The 20,984-nt window shown below is 47.0% G+C and overlaps 1 protein-coding gene across 1 annotated transcript in view; it reads right to left on the reverse strand.

The window, feature by feature from the left end:
• The window catches only part of MMP17 (matrix metallopeptidase 17), a 54,893-nt gene that overhangs the window by 6,958 nt on the left and 26,951 nt on the right, over positions 1-20,984 (reverse strand). The window contains exons 2-7 of the mRNA XM_030460569.1: positions 14,086-14,218; positions 12,130-12,256; positions 6,192-6,475; positions 3,651-3,827; positions 3,420-3,519; positions 1,113-1,195 (exon numbers count right to left, since the gene is read on the reverse strand). Coding sequence (XP_030316429.1) covers positions 1,113-1,195; positions 3,420-3,519; positions 3,651-3,827; positions 6,192-6,475; positions 12,130-12,256; positions 14,086-14,218 — 904 coding nt within the window. The remainder of the gene's footprint in view (positions 1-1,112; positions 1,196-3,419; positions 3,520-3,650; positions 3,828-6,191; positions 6,476-12,129; positions 12,257-14,085; positions 14,219-20,984) is intronic.

Here is a 20,984-nt window from a genome sequence, read left to right on the forward strand (position 1 = left end):
CTGAAGGTCATTAAAATCCTACCCAAGAGGTAACATCCCTGCTTCTTGGTGTCCAGCACAGTTTGGTGGCAGCAGTAGGGACTCTGAGGGAGGTCCCATGCAGCTGTCACCCACTGACACTGTGCTCTTCACATTGGCACTTTGGCCCACAATAAATACAAAAATAGACATTGAGATGTATTTCCCTTTTTAGGTCTTTTTTTTTTTTTTCTTTTTTTTCCCTCCCCTCTGGAAGCCAGCCAGCCATTTATCCTGGACACCAGGATCTCTTATGTCCCCTTCTTCACTGTGGCTTTTTGGAGCTGAACAAATACCACAGGGGAACAGCCTCTGTATTGTGCTCCTCTGAGGACACAGACAACCCCAAATTCTCTGGAGCCCTTTGGCCTGAGACTGGCACTGTGCTACCCAGATAGGTCAATATGTGCCCAGATACTGCTCCTGATGCTTCTTCCCTGCTGGATGGCTTTGGGGTAGACAAATGGTGGCCAGGAATGGAAAACAGTGCCCAGTGGGCATTTTTCCATCTTGGAGGAGCTCTGTACAGCTGAGAAGGCACTTGTGGGATCCTCGTTGACAGCCAAGCACCCTAGGGACACACTGTCAGCAAGTGACTGCTGACACAGAAGCAGATGGCTCTGCAACCACATGAATGTTTGTTTTCAAGTGATGCAGATCAAGCAGCATTAGTGAAGGTGAAGCTTGGGAAGAAAGTTGGAGGCATCCAGGAAAAAAGCAGTGGAGAGCTCTTGCTGCTCTGTCATCCTTGTTTACACCCAGACTTTGATAGTGTGAATATCAGATTTCAGTTCTTCACTTGGGCACTGCAGTGCAGTGGATCAGAGCACAGCACAAAGCTCCTGGGCAGTCACCTGGACACACAGCTGCCCTGGTGCTGGGACTCATGGTCCTGGTAGGCATCACCCCATCCATGCACAGTGGTGATGTGGGTTTGCCTCCACTGCTTTCTCCTTCCCAGCCAGGCACCTTCCTAACCTGCCCTCAGCTGCACAGACACCTCTGCTGCACTGGGAGGGGTCACCCACCAGCAAGTGGGATCCTTCTGCACCCAAGCAATGCACACACACAGACTGCTGGCAGCACGTGCTTACCTTTGAAGAAGAAAGCTTCTCCCCTGATCTGGGCCACTGCATCAAAGTGGGTGTTGCATCTGTTGGGCACGTCCCTCCTGAGCCTGCAAAGAGAAGTCCAAGTGAGCAGGATCCAGATGGGCACCCAGGAACCATGTCCTCCTTGGTGTCCCCTGTCCAACAGACTGCATCTTCCCTGCTCCTAGAGCCTCTGGCAGAAGACCACAGGCTGCATCCATCTGTCATTCCTGACACTCAAACCCAGCCACGTGCATGGGAACTTCCAAGGACAGCTTGGCCAGCACTCAACCTGAAGACAGCTTTGCAGCAGAGATGACCCCTGGACCACTGGAGAGCATTGGGGTGAGTCAAGCAAGGACATGCTCTACATCTACCAGTGTAACCAGTGTAACTGGTGAGGGCAGAGCTGCCTTTATGCTCCTTGGTGGCACAGTGCAGCGCGGCACACTGCCCCTAGGCAGAAGGACACATGGTGGATAAAAGCCAAGCAGCATCTTGCTCCAGCAGCTGGGGATGTTCCTGCTCCAAGGCTGAGCTCTGAAATGCCAGTGAGAGGTGGTGGAGCTGCAAAGCAGAAAGCAGACGAGACCAAACATAGGGAAACGATGCCACATGCCAAATGATGCCATGTGATATGTGATATGTGGTGAAAGCCATCTGGTAGGTGGCAGCTGAGATACTGAGCCACTTTTAACAAGGTGGGTGGGAAAGGTGCAAAGTATGAAAGACAGAGAGTGCTACAAAGCCCATGTGAGAAATGCTGATCGATGGAGGACAAGGAGAAGGTGCTGGGAACATGCACAGGGAAGCTGTGGGTGACAGGGAAGCATAAATCTAATTTGCTGATAGGAGAGTTGTGCCAAGCTGCCAGCACCAGCATCACTGCCCTCTTTGGGCACAAAAGGAGAGGTGTAGAGGTGAACTCCATCCACCTGCCCAGTACCACACAGGGCAGGAAGAAGGGGTTGGCACAGGAAAGTGTCCTGCTCCTCCTCTGGCCAGTGCAAGATGAGGGTCTCCTACAGGCAGAAACACCCTCATGTTTCCATGTCAGAACACGGCTGGAGGGAGCCTTGTGGGCAAATTCCAGTAGAAGCTACACAGGAAGAAAGACAACAAAGAAAGAAATGGAATTCAGCATGTTCAAGGAAAAGCCTTTTTCTGCAGCAGCTGTGACACCTCCAGCAAGAGAAGATGCTCAGCACCTCTGTACTGAGGGCATCACACCAGGCAGGGCAAAGGGCGGTGAAGAAGATGCTAAAGGGAGAAAAGTAACTGTGGCACAGGGATAGTTTTTCAAGACAAGATTCCTCTTGGTCCCACTGCAGGACTAAGGCAGTTGTTCAACACTTCAGTGCTCCTGTCCTCTCTTTGCAGACGGGGCACTGAGGCACAGAGAAACAAAATGACTTCCACAATGTCACAGATAGGAGCAGACCTGGAGGTGAAGGTGAGCTGCTCCATCTCTGCTACTTTCACTTGGGGGGCTCCTGGTAGCTGGCTCCTCTCTGCATGACTGTGACCTCCTGCCTTTTTGTGCAGTGTCCCTTCCTTTTTTAACTGTCCTCCTGCCCTGGCAGTAACACAATTTGGTAACTCCAATGTTTATAAATGAGCTAGATCCAGAACTTCCCTTAATGAGGTTGCACACTGGTCAGAGTAAGCAGTTCCTTGCCAACTCAAACCTGTGCTGGAGTCAGGCTATCGCTCCACTTGTTCCATTATTCACCCCCACAGGTACATTAGGGAGCTGCTCACCATGGAAAGATTTAGGTAAGTTATCCTTGCACAATTCAGGATAATGATTAGGATTATTTTATTAGAATTTCAGCAAGGATGAGTTCACCTAAGGGCGATGGGGACAAATCTCCATTAACATGAGTAAAATTTCAAGTCTTAGGGAAATGCAAAGGATTGCAAGATGATAAAGAATTTCTGGACATGTCTTGAATAACAAAAAACAGATAAAGGATAAATGGCAACTATCACTTGTTCCTGTTCTTAATCACTTCAGGGGTGTGCTGGCTGGCCAGTCTCCAGCTCTTTAATCACTTCAGGGGTGTGCTGGCTGGGCAGTCTCCACACATACTGCTTGAGAAAACCAACAGCATAAACAGGAGATGATCAGAAGAGGTGAGGAAGAAGGGGGCAGTCTGCGTGTATGTGTTTTCCAGAAGATAAGAGGTCCGGAGTTAAAGACAGAAGCCAAAGTAGAGCAGGTAGGCAAGATGATTAAGTGGAGCTTCACTTCTACCTCTCCTTTGCAGGAGCATCAGTGACAGCTGAGAAGAAATGAACCTGACTTACGGGACCGTGGAGCGGTTCTCTGGCAGCTCTGGCAGGACGGGATGATCATCAGCTTTGCTGACTTCAGGCTTGGCTGTGGGGGACACAGATTCCCTGACTCCTATGTGTAAAGACAAAGAAGCAGTAGAGGGGTGGGAACACACCATCCTCCCCACCAGCTTCACTCACCCTAGAAAACAGCTATTCCTGCATGCCCCATGGCAAAAAAAAAGGTGAAGGACACAAACTTACCATAGAGTTGCCAGATTCGGACTTTGTCCTCATAGGGTAGGTCATACTTCAGAGGGTCCCCCACTGGACCTTGGTAGTAAGGTCTCATGATAGACTCTATGGCAGAGATATGGGTCAAGCCAATGGCATGGCCAAACTCATGAACGGCTACAGCAAACAGATCCATCCCATGAGCATCTGGAAATAAAGAAAAAAATGAAGTCACTACTTGCCGGTTGTATTTTGGGGGTTTGGGTGGGCTGTAAGAGAAGGTAGATGTTGAATAAGCTGGAAAGAAAAGCTTTGGGACAGATGAAGTTTGAGACTGAAATTTCCCTCCAGTTGAAAAAGGAGAATGAGGTGGATTACATGAAAATAGAAAGCCAGCCAGACATCAGCTCACAGTGTGAGTCCCCAGCTGCATGCCAGCCTGGGGATCACCCCACTTATTCCCAGACCACTGAGGGCATCTGAGAAAGAGCTGGACAAACATTTGAGACAGCAACTTTGGCACAACCATCTGTCATCCATCCTAAATAGCACTGCTGGAACTGGACCAGAGAATTCATCTCCTGTATCTCACATTTGCCCTGCAGCAGCTGCAGACACAGTCTCTGTGATGCCCAGAATACCAAACCTCTGCCCAAACCAGCCAGAAGCTCCACCAGTGCCCATAATAATAACCAAAGCCACCTGCCAAGGAGCTGGTAAGCACCCAGCAGCACCCACCAACCCACAGTATTTGGCCTCCAACACTTGGGTCAGATGTCAACAGGGGTTAATGTCCACTTCCAAACCTATAGCACTGCCACCAAAACGAAGGAGGAGCTTCCTCAAGGAGCCATTTGGGACTGATCCTGACTTGGTGCCTTCCCACCACTCAGCTCCAGATGGGCTGAGCTGAGCACCCCTGCAATCACTGCACAGAGCAATGCCAGAGGGAACCATTTTAAGCATGCAAGTATTGTAATAGAAAGACATCAAGGTTGGAAAACTGAGGTCTGTGGAGCTCAGGGGAGCCTCACATTCCCTGAGTCATTGCTCAGAAGCAGCCGTGGCTGATCCTGAACAGTCCATTGTGTTCTCCACAGGGCTTAGGGTGTGTGTAGAGGGGATTTTTTTGCTGAATTCTGCTTTTTTTCTGGATGCCTTTTATTTACAGCTGTGTCTGTAAACAGATGGGATTTTTATACCGTGCTGGTTCTCCCCAGCACTGTGAGAGAACAAGACATATGCTTTCTGACATTTTAATGTCAAACTGGCAACCTTGGGGATATTTTTATATCACCTACCAAGTTGTTATTCTTTGAATCACTAGAAAGAACAAAATAAATAAAATATGAAGTTTGGATAGCTCCAAGACCTTCAAAATAGAGGGCAGCCTTCTCACTGTCAGGCTCATCCCCTGGTTCCTCAGTGGTGCTTGGAGGCACCACCACTGCAGGGCTGCTGGCCTCAAGCCTGCTTTTTCATACAAGATATTTTGCACAAGAGTTCCCAACCACCAGATACAAAAAGGGACACCACTGCTCACCTCATCCCATAACACATCTGCTACAGCAAGCTGCCAGACCTCAACACTTGCCCCTGTTCTGTGAGGCTGCCGAGCAGAGCTGTTGGTTTTTTTTTTTTAATTTCCCTACAAGACATGGGTTAGGATTTCACAGTGGCACAAGCCAAGGAGAAGGTCAAATCCTGATTAATCAGCCTGTCCACACCTTTAGCCTTAACCCTCAACCTCCTCCAGCACTTCTGCTGAGTGTTCCTGCCCACCAACCCTCAGCAGGGGTGGACAGAAGTCAATCAGTAGGAAGGGGAGAGGAAGGTGGGGAGGAAGAAGCTATTAGCTGGTTACCGAGAAGATGATTAGGTCTAAGTGAAATCATTAAGCTGAGGCAGCAGGGAGGCTGTGGAGGAGGTGGCATGACAAGTAAATTAGCAGCTGGTGACTGCAGAGGAGACACTCTGTCAGAACATGCCTGACATTAAGGCTGGGGACCTGCTCCCCACAGGTGGCTGCTGCAGCTGGGGCACACTCACTGCTGAAAGCCCTTCTGCTTGTTACAACTCTGCTCCAGGCAGAAAAAATGAAATAATAATAAAAAACCTACAACTTGTAACCATCCTGATGTCAGGTAGTGGATGCAACATGGCAAGAAAAATCTCGTGTTCACAGAAGGTGTTCCCCAGCAGGTCACAGAGTCCTTTCCAGGCAGGCCAGCTAATAAGCATGATGTAAAAATAGGAAACAAGGGCATGTGGCAATGAAGCCACCCAAAACATGGCCAAGTCAAAGAACACAGTCCCTACCTCTGGGTTCCAACAGCTGCAGACCCAACCTGAAACCTTCCAGGTTCCAGAAGAGATGGGGACTGGGGGTTAGGTGATGGGGAGATCTGTAACTGCTGATATGATGGGGAGAAACAGGGACAAACCCCTGAGTTTTCCAGGAACATAGAAAATCCTTGACACCAGCTGTTGTTTCACTAGCAAGGCTGACTGGGGAACCAGAAGGAAGTGTTAGGACCTGCTTTTGGCTGCAGTTCTTCCAGCCTGACATACCTGATGATCGGAAGGTCCAATATTCATCATCATCAAAATGGGTGTCCCCTGCTGTATGATGCTCTCCAGGGAAGAAAGCGTGGGCCACTGTCCCACCAGGTCCATCAAAGGGGTAACCATCGTTGTGATCTGCCTTGGAAAAGTCTATCTGGATGTCAGCATTGTTACCTGCCACTTCATGGAAATTCAGAGGGGTAATGTCACTCCAGACCTTCAGGGCATAGTACATCAGTGCCCGGACAGTGTCATGGCCCAGGTGAGACTCTTTTGGGAAGGTGCGGACTCTGAAATAAAAGGGAAAAAAAAAAAAATTATAAGAGTGTGAAAGATTATCTCCAAGGACAACAGAGAAGGGCTCCTTGAGTGCCTGATGTGTCACAGAGCCTCAATGAGCCCTCCAGAGCTCATAGCACACCTCTAAACTTCCTCACAACACTTTATTTAAGTCTCTGAAACACTTCTGTTCCAGACCTACCAGGCTTTTCAGAGACTGAGTTTGGGTCCTCTGAAAATACCAAATTAGTCCTGCCCACCAGGGTGTGAAACACAACCAGGATTTAACTCCTGGTACCTCCCCATCCTGCTGTACCAGGTGGCAGACAGATTTTATTCAAGAACTGACTGCTGCTCATGCCCAGGACCAGTACCCTCAACCAGCCTTGGAAATGCCAACACCATCAGTCCCTTTCCAGAGCTCACCCATTTCTTTTTTCAAGCATCTCTTCAGGTCTACCAACAAACTTTTTCTCACCACTTCTTTGTTCCAAGTGCAACCCAAACATACAGAGAACATTAAGTTCTGAAGCCTTTGCACCACACGCAGGCTCCCATCAGTTTTCCTGCAACAAACAGCAGGTCCTTGCTCATTCCTATTACACACACATGGAAATCCAGTATGGATTTGCTGCCTCCACGTATTTCCCAGCATGTCTGCTGGAGGTGTAAAACATTCTCTGAAATCAGTACACTGCCAACAATCTGAGGCTGTAGTCCATAAAAAGAAGGAAGAGGAAAGGGTTAATTTTATGTAAATCACATTCAGATTTCCTCCAGCCTAATCCTATCTGATAGAGCACTGTGGTCAAGAGGCTTCTTGGTAGAAAAAGCATCGATGAGGAGGGGCTGACACCACCACCACACACATCTCAGGGCTGTTGGGGTTCCTGTGTCAGCACAGCATCCTTTTGTTCCCAACCTGAGGACAATTCCTTGCCCTGGCAGAGAAACCAGGTGGGATGAGCTGTTTGCTGGTGTCTGCCCGGAAGCTGTGTGAACAAACCTCATGGAAAAATGTCAGGGTTTCTTGTATGCTCAGACCTCAAAAAGGAATTTCTAATATTGTTGATTAAATAGAAGAGTTGAAAAGACAAAGCTTCTAAAAAGAGTATGTTTTGATAATCTTTCAGTGACAGTTCTGACAAAAACACACCCCAGGAAACTGTGCTGTTGGCTGAGTAATTGTTGACAAAACCCAAGCCTACTGAATAATCTCTAGCCAGCTCTGCCCTGGTAATAACAGGTACCTTGTTTCTTCTGTATCAGCACACCAAAGTGTTTAGGAAACAGCCATGGCTTGACAGATTTTTAAAGGCTGAGCAACAATTATGATCACCTCACTTGTCCTGTATAATACAGCTGGGAGAGCACAGCTCAGTATTATGCACCACTACCCACCACCGATGGGAAATAAGGACCCAACTAAACTTCAGAGATAGTTAGAGGTGTCAGAAAGGGATGTCACATCGCTCAAGCTCTTCCTACAAGTAGTGATTGAGTACTCTGAGACACCATGGGTCAGCAAAGAGGAGTAGGAACTCTTGCTGGCTGAGGTTGGATGCTCTGCATTCAGAGACACAGCATAGCGTGGGTACCACCTCATGACCTGGGCAAAACTAGTGAGGGTTAAATCCAGGAGAGAACAAAAAGGGACTAATGACAACAAGCAGAAATGTCACAGTTTCACTGAAAAGGTTGTGAACCCCATCTGAGAGGCAGTGGGAATGAGATGGGGGTAATCAGGCAAAATAAGTCACAGCCAGATGATCAAAAATCACTCTTATCTACTACTTAGCCATCCCTAAACTATTCTGGGCAAAGACAGATCTTATCTACTAAATTAAATGAGTTAGCATTCATGCAGCATCAGATAATCAGTAAAACATCAAACAAAGCACATTTGCAAACAAGACAGTGTGGAGGTACAAACAGTAGGAGTGTAAGTTTAGAAAAGACAATTTTCGGGCAATTTTTCATTTATACAAGAGACAATGGCTTGATGTGAACCTCTGCAGTACAAAAAAAAATGGCCACCTGGTTTTCAGGTATTCTTTAACACTTTGTCTTCATCTCCTACAGCATTCCTCTGGAATTAAGTAAACCCTTTGCTATTTAACCTCTGCTGAAGAAGTCATTACATGTTTAAAACACACCATGTTTATTCCAGGAATTACAACCTATCAGGATCATGGACATTATCTGCTTTTCCCTCCTCAAGTCTGGCTAGACTGTGTGAGCTGCTTTCCTTTCCCTTCCCTCTCTTTCCAGCTGTAGAATGAGGATAATAAATCTGATCTCCATAGTAAAAAGAAGGTGGATGAACAGCTCTGTCTAAAGAGGCAAACATCATTAATATTCATCCCAACCCCTGACTCCAGTAACATGAGATGAAGGCAGAAACAGCATCAATACTTATTTTCTTTCTTATAAGAGGTCCTGCACCACTGAGCTGACCCAGATTTTATTAACACGCTGCAGGTGTAAGTGAAAAATTTCCCATCCTTTATTCATGACTACTGTTATTTTCCAAGAGAATCCCATCAGGATTTTTCAATTCAGCATCTGATTTGATTGCTGGAGCTCTGCTAATTGTTTTCAATGAGATTAGGAGAAGACTATTATGCTGATAGGACATTTGTTGGCATTCTATTATCCAGTTCCACTGAAAAGGAGGCACATTTCTAACATCATGTAGATACAGACAAGACTAAATAAGCTTCCTCCTTCCTTGGTTGTTATTATTATTTGTAATAAATGGCATTTTGGTACCTAGAAGAAACCAGAACTCCTTCTTGGGTGTTAATCCCTCCTGAGTCTCCCCTTCCAGAGCTCCAGCCTTGGGCAAAAGCCTGATGTGAGTACTTGGAGAGCAAGCTCTCCCCTCCAGCTCATCCCTGCAAAGCCACTGGGAAGGTGGGAACTGGGCTCCAGCCATCCCACCAACCCTGCCCTGAGCTGCAGGGTCACTCACATCCCTCTGCAAGACCACCTGAGGGGGCTGACAGGGCAGCAACAGTCACAGCATTAGAAACAGCAGCTGCCAAGTGGGACAGGTTGTACCTGGCACAACTGGGTGTCAAGGAGGACATCTCCAGTCTGCTTTTTCAGGCCCACTGCCATGCAAACAAATGACAGCAGACTTTCACCCAGCTGCTGCCAGTCCTTAACATCTCCTCTTGGTCCACTCCTTCGCTTGTCCCATCCCAAAATGGTTTTGAGTTCAAATAGGTTAATAACTAAAGGCCAGAGAGGTCTGAGCTGTCTCTGTTCACCACTGAGGGGCACTCACTCCAATGATTTCTAGGTTCCATTTTGGGTTTTGTTCTCCCAAAGCCGTAAGTGGAGAGGTGTTAGTGATGTATGAGAAATCAATTGCTGGCTAATGAAAGCACTCCTTCACCTTCTGCAGCCCTGAAACCACAGAGAAATAAAATAAATGCTGGTTAACCACCAAACACAGCAGGTGAAGGACTGCCCAAGAAACCCAGATTGATTTTTCAATCTGGTGGGGGGATTGGTGAGGGAAAGAGGGGGCTGTTGGAAGTGGGATGCCACAGATTAGAGGAGGAAAGCAGGAGGATTGGGTCCTTCATGGGGATGGGAAAGTGGTAATGGGCTTGCACACCTTTACCCCATGGTACCTGCCCAGCAGCTGCCCTTCCACACCTCAGTAAATCCCCACCTCAGCTCAGGCAGTGCCAAACCTCCCCTGCATGTGGCCTCAGGATGCTGGGGATGATGGGCAGTGACAAATGTCACCGCACCTCTGCCTCCTGCCTTTGCTCCAGCACCTCATGTCCTGAGCAGTTTCAGTGGCTGCAGCTTTGATGAAGTGGCACCAGGGACACATCCATAGATAAAGATGGAGGAAATTCAGCTCTGTTTGACACCAGGCTGAGGTTCCAGCAAGAAAAAACTGGGAAATAGGAGCAAGGTGGGATGGCAGCTCCCCTGCCAAGGGAGGGATGCAGAGAGGGGACACGGCCCTGAGGCTGCATCACCCCTGACTACAGGGAGATGGTGAGAGCCTGGGAAGAGAGGGAGGCACTGCCCTTCTGTGGGGCATCACCAGAAGCAATAAAACAAAATTAGCAAAATTAAAACCAGGCTGCAAAGGCAAGAGGGAACTCTGCAGCAGCTCCCGGTGCCGGCAGAGGGCATCAGCACCACGCTGCTCCTCCCGCATCCCAGCCCTGTGCCACCACAGCAGCTTCCCCAGTGCCTTCCTACCTATGCACGATGCAGAAAAAACAATGTAATCATAAATAAATAAATAAAAAGCCACGAAAAGAAGATTTATATGCCGTGATATCCTGGCATTTCCCATGGACGCGATCCTGTGTGTCTGATGCTGCACTGGGATGCTGTGAGCCTGTACCACAGGCTGTGCAGGATGCAGACTGGACTTTTTTTTGCTCCCCAGGTACCCCACTCTCTCAGACTGGCTGTAATCAAGGGTAAAAAAAAAGCAACCTGAGCAACGTGCATGCCTATAAAATTTTGTTAGCCAAACACTGCCTTCTCTGCCTATAGTGAGATCATCCTTCCTACAGCTTTGCTCACCCATTTATTCCAGGCTTGCATTTGTTCAGGTTTTTCTGCAGTTTTCAAATGCTAGAATTCAGGTTTGTTTTCCTTTTAAAAAAATTTCAGTCAATGTTTAAAAGGTAAGCATATAAACTTTATGTCTCTACTGGCAGATTTTCATGGCAGCTTCAAAAGCACTATTTTAATCCTAAGTGTTGGATTTAAATACTATGTTGGAGTTTCTGTAACACTACAGCCTTCTGTTGGCTTATACAACCTCCAGTTACAAAATACAGCTCTTTCTTGAACAAAAGCCAAGATCTTGGAAAGGATCAAAGAATAAAAAAGCAGAAATTAGTTTGTCAGGAGATGTTTTTTTTTTAATGTCATCCATATAAAATAATCTCAGACCTAAACCCTTTTTTATGACAATAGTTACTGCAGCATAACAATTTCCAAGAGGGTGGAAGGTATCCCCAGAGCTGCATCCACCAGAACAGGGGGAATTTTTTCCTCTCTGAAATATGAAATTTTTCCTCTTACCCATCAAGACAGGGATGCTTAAGAGGAGAACAGGCTGAACTTCTTATAATGTTTTATTCCCTATGAGAGACTGCCCATGAGCCAAAATTGTTTCTTACTGAAGCTGACTTATGTTTATCTTTTCTGAAAATAAGGTCTCAGAGGGATCTGCTGGAACATAGACCAAATCCCTGGTAAAGCCACAGTTTCAACATGTGTCAACAGCAGCAGCCAAGCCAAGATTTGTTACTGCAGTGGGAGGTTGAGAGAATGAAAGAGCATCTTATTAATAATAGAGAGATATCCCCAGAGCATCCCTATGCCATTTTAGGATAGTACGAGCCCCTCATGGTGCACAGCTTTCTTGAGGAACAATTACTGCAGCACATGGTCTTTGAGGGAGGAAAAAATAGTCACAAAAAGTTTTGGTTGCCAAGCCTGACCTGCAGTGTGACTCCGGGGCCTCTGGAAGTTGTACCCGAGCCTCTCCATGTCTCAGGCTCAGTGACCCACATGTGTTGCTCCTTGATGCCAAGGGAAAAACATTGATCCCAAACCTGCCTGCAGTCAGCCCTTTGCTGCAACACTTGAGCAGGGGAGGATGAATTCCTACCTCCAAGACAAATTCCTTTTGCTCCACTTGGTGAGAGCCTGTGTGTGTCTCTTCCTCCTGGCCGGGGCGGTGGTGAGGTCGGGCAGTGAGCACCGAGGGGTCTTCATCAGCTCCAGTGTGGCTTCATCTAAGGTTAGAAAAAAAAGAATTATCATAGAAATCATGGGAATGGTGGGTTAAGAAATCACAGGGGGGATGGGGAGGAGGGAAGTGCTGAGGATGCAGCAGCAGAGTGGAAGGCAGTGGCTGGGAGACCCAGCATCACCCATGGGGCACTGAGCCCCTTCCATGACACTGCTGCATCCACCACCAGCAGCAATTCCTAGCTGAATTCCTGGCTAAAAGGCCATTTTTCCAACTGGGGATTGCCAGGAAGTCAGGGGATACCTGGCTGGTGGATTGAATGCTAGCTCTTTTAGCATCCATGGAACGTTTTATGGATTGCAGGAGAAAATGCAGCAGGTTACCTTGTGTGTGACAGGCTACAGATCTTGACAACCAGCATGGGAAACCACCTGTGACTATATTTGATTATATTTTAAACCCTTTTAAACCCTACGTTTTTAATTATTCTATTTTATTCTGTCTTGCTGAATATCCCATTATTACCCTGGCAAAACAGAGAATATGTATGTAAATAAACTATAAACTATATCTTGTTTGAGCTAAGAGCTTATCTGGAAAATGTTCCTGTTACTTCTTAATTTTTAAAACTGAATGAAAGCTTAAAGCTCCTGATCTCATCTGCTGAAAGGCAAACAAGTTGTTCACCCCTTTTCCACTCTGGCTTTACCCTTAAACATTTTGTTTTCAGATTTTGTTTTCACATCCACAAACACCCACTCCAAAAAAATGAAAATACAAATGCATTTGGAAGCCCATTCTTGGTCCTGGGACTCCTGCAGCTTGTGATGAGGTGGAAGTGAAATAACTGCAGCTTAAGAGCAGGGAGGGAAAAGTTCCAGTGATGGGATGTGCCCAGTGACTGCCCAGGCAGCAGCTGGTGCAGGGCTACTGAGGGCACTGGGCTGGCCAGAGACCAAGCTGCTAATTACCAACTTCTCATTAATTCTCTCCCAAGCAGCGGAAACGAGCTGGCCACAAGGCAGGAGGTCACAGTCATGCTTCCAGAAGGGGAGGAGAGCAGACAGACCCCCTTCTGAGGGCTGGAATAATGCTGCCTTTCTCCTTCTCTCAATGAAGACATTGAGACAAAGCCACCCTGACCGTGCTGGGGACACGTGTGTCCCTTCAGCCTGGCCTTGGGCTGCTCTCTCCCAGCCAGAAGTGGCAGCTGCCTGAGGCAGAAGCCACCCACCACCTTGTCCCTCTGAGAGGGTGACAGGCTCTCAGCTGGCCCGGGGGACTGAGGAGGTGCCTGGACCTGCTGTGGCTTGGTGAGAGCCAAGGGGTCCCACCACAAACCACCCCCCTCCCCTTGCACTTCATGAGTCTGTGTCATGGGAAGGAGAAAGCAGTGCTGGGGTGATGTGAAACCATCCTCTTCCTTCCCCCAGCACTGAAGAAACCAGAATATCTATATATACAAATTAGGAGGCTTAATCAGGATTTTTGCTCAACACAATGTGATGATGTAACCAAGACTTTGTAGCAGACAACCTATCACTGTTAGTTTCTGTCTTTTTTTTATTATTTTTATTTCTTTCCAACACACCAAGAGCTATTTTAAGCACAAGAGGAACCCCAAGGGTGTGTGGGTCTGGTGAAATAATTGCTTGCCTCAGATTCTCAAAAGCACAAGGCAACAAAGCACCTGAGCCATGTAATTACTCTTACAGCTGCAAACTGGGCCATATGCTACACCCAGGTGAGTTTTTCCTGGAGAGGATGCTACCCTACAACTCAGTGCCACCTCCCTGCTCCTCTCCAGACCTGTAAGGAGGTGTCCCTGCATCCGTGAAACCCATAGAGAGGGGGGAATAAGGAACCACTGACCCAGGACTCCTGTTGCCTCCAGCCCCCCGAACTGTTGCATGGCTGTGATGGCCTTGGTGAGCTCCTCTTGTGTCTGCAGCTTTCCAGTGACAGGGTCTGGAGGAGGCAGGTACCCAAATTTCATCAGCCAGTCCTGTGAAACAAGGAGAAGGTGGGTGAGGAGAAAGGGAACAGAAGGAAATATATACACAGAGAAATGAAGGTGCTGTCCATTCCCTTGGAAATCTATTTCCCAGTTACCTCTTTGTCCCCACTGGCATTAATTCCCACACTGAGACCTCCTGCTTCTTTCCAGTTCATGCATGGCTGGGATAATAGAGCATTAAGGATGCAAACACCCTGGGAGAGGCTCCCTTCACCTGGTACAGAGCTTGGACTTGAGGACAAGGACATCCCTGTGGTCCAAGTCCTCACCATACACTCTGATGGCTTGAGGGTGGCTTCTTTTACCTTGACCTTCACAGCTTCAGGATTTTCATTGGAAACAAACTAACCATGAATTCTCTGACCCTCTTCCCCACCATGCTGTCATTCAAGACCAGAGGTGGATGACCTCAGGGCTGACACAACCCCCAGCCCTCCAGAGAAAAACACCATGGAGACGTAACAGGCAAAGCTGCCACCTCAGTGGCCACCGCAGGACCTTGGCTTGGTCCCTTCCCACCAGTTTCCAGGTAACACAAGCACTGCAGCTGCAAAGTCTCAGCTTCCAGGAGCTAAAACACCACCCCAGTGAGACCCAGTGGTTTCCCAGTGGTGCTGTCACACTCCAGCCATGGCAGGGGGGGTATGGGAGCAGGGAGGAGAGGAAAACCCTTTGACAGACTCTCCCTATAATTTGGCCAACACCAAAATGTCATTCCTGGTGACTCATGGCCCTTGCCATGTAGGAAAAAACCCACATAATTGGATTTAAAAAAACCCACTGTATGAAAAGCCCATTGAGAACTGTAACTTCTCAGCTTCAGAGGATAAACTGCCAGAGTCACTCTCAGCAGCACCAGAAATTCCAGGATTGGCTTCATGGTGAAGCCAAAACTCCAGTCACAGGCAGCTCCTGACAAAACTACTTTATTCAAGAGGAGAAAAAAATGGCTTTTCTCTTTGTGGCCTCCTCTCTAACACCTCCACATGCCCTGGTTTAACCATCTCTCTGCCAGCTGCTGTACAGCATTCAGAGCCCAGCCCCACATATTTCTCTGTGCCAAAGCCCCAGCAATCAGGGCCAGGGTCTGCCAGCCACCCCCTGCCATGGGGTGCCACCCCCAGCCTGAAACTGATGAAAAAAAAAAGCAAACTCCATATACCTCCTTCTTACACAAGCTTTTAAAATGTCTGGTCAATTATCTTGCTAAATCCTTTCTCACCTTCCCTCTTGCTCCCTCCAGCTCTCAGCAGAAGGATCAACACAGAATAATGATTCCACATGCAGGAAATGCCATAGACACCAAACCTTTATTTTCTTTATCTGTACCAAAGGATCTATTGAGCCTCTTGAGGACTGATACTGATCTAGACTGCCACCACAGTCAACAGCACAGATTTATTGTGGTCAGATTAGTGCCAGCAGTCATTACCTGCTGACAGCTACTATCTGAACATCTCACAGCTCTGTCACCTGCAGTGGCTGTCCCCAAACACCACAGCATCCCCAGCCCCTCTCTGGCAAGCCCAGCTACATAATTTCCCACTTACAGAGTTTTCAAGAGGTGTCCCCATGCCTGGTGTGGCTTTCCACTGGAGAACGTGGTCTCCTGTCCCAAGTTTCTCACCAGCAATTCCCTTCCCTCCTTACCCTCCTTCCTGGCTGCCTTCTTTTAGCACGGGGGGGCTGTCACAGCCAGAGAAAGCAGCTTTGGCCATTTCTGGGTGCTTAATGCCACTCCATTAACCACAACCTTGCTAGAAGCACCTTAGCATGGTTGCAGCCTCACAAAAAAAAAAACAAAACAAAACATTTGTGACAGAAATTAGAGATAGAATTGGTCATGAGAAATCAGCTGTGACACAGAGCTCAGCAGCCAGACCATCAACTGCTGGGGACAGGAGGGGGGTTTAATTTGCTTTCTTCCCAGGCCATAGACACAGTGTCATTTATTGCCTAATGACAGTGGAGCTGATGCTAGACCAGAGATGTGCCTCACCCAGCTCTGCTCAGGTCCTCCTGGAGAAGAGGAGGCAGCAAAAGGCTGGAAAAACTAAAGCACAGGGAGGTCCAGCTGCATTGGAGGGAGCCAGGGTGAGATCTTCTCTTTCTTAACTCAAAGGGACAGAAAAAGGGGACAGCTGGACACTCTAGAACAAGTAGGGGCTCCCTAAAGTAAAGATGGAAGGAACAGGCAGATATCACAAGCCCTTCACCTGACCCACCTTGCAAGCACTGATCTTCCCACATGTGATTTTTCATGTAGAGCATCAAGTTTCTCCTGCTTTCCTCAGGTCCTCCATCATTTTATAGCCCTCTCTGGTATCTGTCTCATTTATCTCTTTTCCATTGTACAGACTCTTGCCCATTTCCTCTCCCTTTATAAGCAAAGCTGATCCATAATATTGAACTTTCACATTCTGCCTTTGCTGTGGCAGAAAATTTGATTAGGGAAAATGCAGATGAGTTTGAAGATGAGAAAGATCAGCAAGAGTTGTCTGGTTAATTATCTGCATGCCCTGTGAAAGCTTTTCAGATATTTTCTTGTTCTTAATTACCACAAAAGCTAAGCTTGTATACTCCCTTAAATGAAAAATACAAAACCATTTTCCACTGACATAACTTCAGTGTGTTCCCTTCCTACTTCCATTTTTTTTTTTTTTAAAATAAAAAAAGCTATTTATCCCCTAACTCTCATTAGTTTAAAATGTTTGGTGTGATTTGAGCTGAATAGTAAAATTCTTTGAATGTATTTCTTGTCTGAGTTTGCATGATAAAAACTTTTCCTTAAAAATGTGCTGTGGTAAATAAACAGACTTAATCCCACAAGATTCAGCTTCAGAAACTCCCTGTCTTAAAAGAAAAATACAATTGCTTCACCAAATAATTCAGATTGTGCCAATGTCCAACCATCTATCGACTCCAAGATGAGCTCCATGTAGCTCATCCCATAGCTCAGGGTATGTACCTTGGTCTGGGGCTCAAAGGCTCCCAGCTCAGTTTTTTGTAGGAATCATCCCATTGGGTTTCTGGCCCCCAATTTCTCATCTATAAAATACTTGTAGTAAACTTCCCTGGTCTCCCATCTATTGGTCCTGTCTGCTCACACTGGGAACTTCAGGATAGACCCAGCCAACATATTTCACTGCCACCACCATAAGTGAACCTATACAGTGGATTTCTCCAGCATGGGAGGTGAGAAAGATGGGGCTGGTGGAAGCTGAAGGCACTGAGTGAATTTTCTGATCCAGCTTCACCCCCTGAGCAATAGAGAAATAAGGTTTCCCATTGTGCTCAGAGTTGAAAAAAAAACCAAAACCAAAACCAAACCAAACCAGAAGGAACTGTATGCCTGGCAAGAACATCCAAAGACACCCATCCTTCTGCACCTCCCCTCCACTGCCCTGGGTAAACACAGCTGCCAGCCCAACCCTCCTGCTGCTCAGTGCTGAGCAGAACACACACATTCCCCTTAAAAACCATGGCCAGGATGTTTATTGACAGGACACCATCTTGTGTGGGGCTGGAGATCCCACCCTGCCCCATGTGGGATGGTGGGACTCGCATCATGCCCTGTGCAGCAGGGAAAAGCCATGGCAACATCCTCACCTCTTGGGACCAACACACTGGGAATGGCCCCCGGGTGCTGCCGATGTCCCATCCCCTATGGTCTCATGGGATCAGCCATCCAGAGGCAACACAGCTCAAGAAATAAAGAAAAATGCCAGCAGTTTTCAATGCTATGATATTGTTCCTCCCTGGGGTTGCTCTGTTCACATGGCTGGAGACAGATTGCTCACTGGGTTGGCTAAAAATTAACTCCATCATTTTCTCTCTTCTGCTGGGGCACTGAATAACAAGGAAATGCTTCTTTCTTGCCTTAAAAAATTGTAAACAGAATCTAAAACTGTTGAATTTTTTTGCATGGATATTTTTTTTTCTTTTGGAGAAGGCTCAGACTTAGGAAAGAAGCTAACCAAGCCCTCTGCTTCCCTGCAAACAAGACCTGCTTCAATTTGGGACTTTTTTCACACCTTAACCCAAGCAGCCAGGGACTGTGGTTCTCCAGGGGCAAATGATGACCCTGAGCAAAACACTGGCTTCAGCAGCAGTGAAGTCTCCAGTATATGATTTATTCAGAGCCAATTTTGAGATTAAAATAACAATTTCATTTTTTTAATCTATCTACTTCCTTTGTATCAATATCCTTTTGTCCCAGAACTTACTTACCTGCTTCATTTTAAAATAGATACAGATATCACCCCTCTTTTACAGAAGATTTATGAGCTCTGCAGGTTTGCTTCTACAAATATTACTATTATATAAGCTGATAGACTTATTCAGCTGCCACAGGCACACAGGAAAAGACTCACTCAGCAAGTTTTCTCCCTGATTATTTCTTTTGAAGGGTCGTAGGTTGGTATTTACAGGAAGACAAACTCATTCAGGATAACAAGGGGAGGATAAACAGGATAAACAGCTAAAGAGAAATCAGGGTAAGCAGAAAAACTCTATCCAAGCCTCTTCCATTCTTCTGCCTACTCTTGTATTTTTATAGTGACTGTGTTTCTAAAGCTTACCCCAAAAAATCAGTGTGGGTCCTTTTTTTTTTTTTTCCTTGATACAGAGGGACAAAAGCAGCCTTAAGCCTGCAGAGTGTGCTGAGTAACACTCCTTGTGCTCAAGGATGTTGGTTTATGCCACACATCAACCATGCAGAGAGAAGAGCAGAGAACCACCCAGCTCCTCTGCAAACTCCCAGGCTGGCTCCATTCCCTTCTCAGGAATACTGGAGGAGGAAACTGGGTTTAAATCTGGGCCACTCATGCAGACAGGAGTGCAAGCAGCACCCACCAGGCTCTGCCAAAGGGTTGTTGGTTGTCTCACCCATGGGTCCCGCTCCCTGGTCTGTGCCATGGCCACTGCTGTGGCTCCAGACACTGCTCTGCAGCAAGGACCTGCCCTGATGGTGACTTGCCACCCACTTCCAGAGACTTTTCAGATGTGCAACATGCACTCAGAGGATGCTGGTATATCCCAATTTCCAATTTTTCATGGTAGTCCAAGGCTTGAGCAAAACCATGGTTTTTAACTGAAAAAATCCCTTTCATGAATATTCCTTGAAAAGCTTTACCAAGCTGCACTTTTTCTCACTGATCAAGCTACAAGTTGCTTTCAGAAATGTTAAAAGCCTCCTGTCATGGCTGAGAGGTTAAACCCTTGCCCTGACCTCAGCCTGGCCCTTGCCTCCCAGCTGGGGGCAGCCCCAGCCAGGCCCCTCCCTGCTGTCCCCAATTGTCCCTGATGCTGCAGGAGCATAAAACCCTCAGTGCTCTTATGCCACCCCTGCCAGACAAACACAAGGAAATGGGCTTTATTTTTGTAGGGCCATCCAGGGGTGAGAGGAATTGGAAAGCTCCCTTTCCTGCTGGGAGTCCCTTTGTACCCTGGGTGCTGTTGCGCTTTGCACAGGCAGAGGAAGAAAATCCAGCCACACCATTCAACAAAATTAATGACCCAGATTACTAAAATAAAGCTACAGCTCAAACATCCGGAACTAATTTCCAAATTACACTTCACTTTATCTCTGCAGCTACCATTAAGTAGAGTGGAAGCTTTTAAAATAAAAATAAATTTTTTAACAAAACCAAAGCATCATCGCCACCAGAAACTAGATTAAAAGGAAACTGCTTTTGGCTGTTTGAATTTTTTTGTTTGTTTGTTTTCTTATGTTTTTGAAGGTTTACAGTATTCAAATTTTTACAGTCATTTTCCTGAAATCAAAGGACCCCAGGAACAATGCCCATTAATTAGAGCAACCCATATGGTGCTGCAGTTCTCCAAGGAGCACACTCCTGCCACGTAACAGCCTTCGGGCTATCCAAAGCCAATAATTTTCTTCCAAAGGTCGCCATGTACCTCTCTAATGAGCTACCATGTGCACACCATCAGCTGATTAATTCCTTAGGAGACAAAACTGCAGTTTGGATTAGAACCAGGATTTTGGTCCTGGCCGCCACTGAACCACAGGAATGGTTTCATCAGCAGAAGCCAGAGGAGTCAGTGGAATCCAAACATCTCTTTAATTTGAGCTAACACTGTGCACAGAATCCAAGGTAGGAGTTAATGCAGCTGCTAATGATTTCCTCTCCCTGCCTCTTGCTCTAAATGTTCGATTAGGTTAACAACAGCAGTGGTGTGAAAGGCCACAATCTACAAGTTCTGAAGACAGCAGGTCCCTTGGCAAGGGACAGATCTCACCACTCAATGACAACGAACCTGGGACATCCACAGCATTAAAGATCCAGAAGAGAAAGCACCTCTGCTCTGGCTGGGCTCACTTCCCAGCTACTAGATGCCAACTTGGCTGCCTGTGTGTCTTGTCAGATGTGATCAGGTCTTGCCTGTATCCTCAAAGTCCCATCCACAGGGCTTTGCCTGTGTCACTGTCCTCCTGGGTGCTGAGGAAGTGTCCTTCCCTGGGCAGGGTGGGCATGGAAGAAGGCTGTCCTCATTTGGAAGCAAAATTCATCCACTCTGCAGTAGATGCTACATAAGGGGTAAACATCTCCTTGGATGGATGAATATCAAAACACTTCCCAGAAACACAGAGTAAATCAAGAGATATTGTAGAAACAGAAGGAAATTCTCTGCGGACCTCAGAAACAGCCTTTTCAACCTCTTTGAACTGAAGATCAAAGAACCCATTCCTACCCATAGAAGGCAGGCAGCACACTACAACTGGCTTGAGTTT

The sequence above is a fragment of the Calypte anna genome, chromosome 15 (genome assembly GCF_003957555.1).
Source record: "Calypte anna isolate BGI_N300 chromosome 15, bCalAnn1_v1.p, whole genome shotgun sequence".
Taxonomy (NCBI): domain Eukaryota; kingdom Metazoa; phylum Chordata; class Aves; order Apodiformes; family Trochilidae; genus Calypte; species Calypte anna.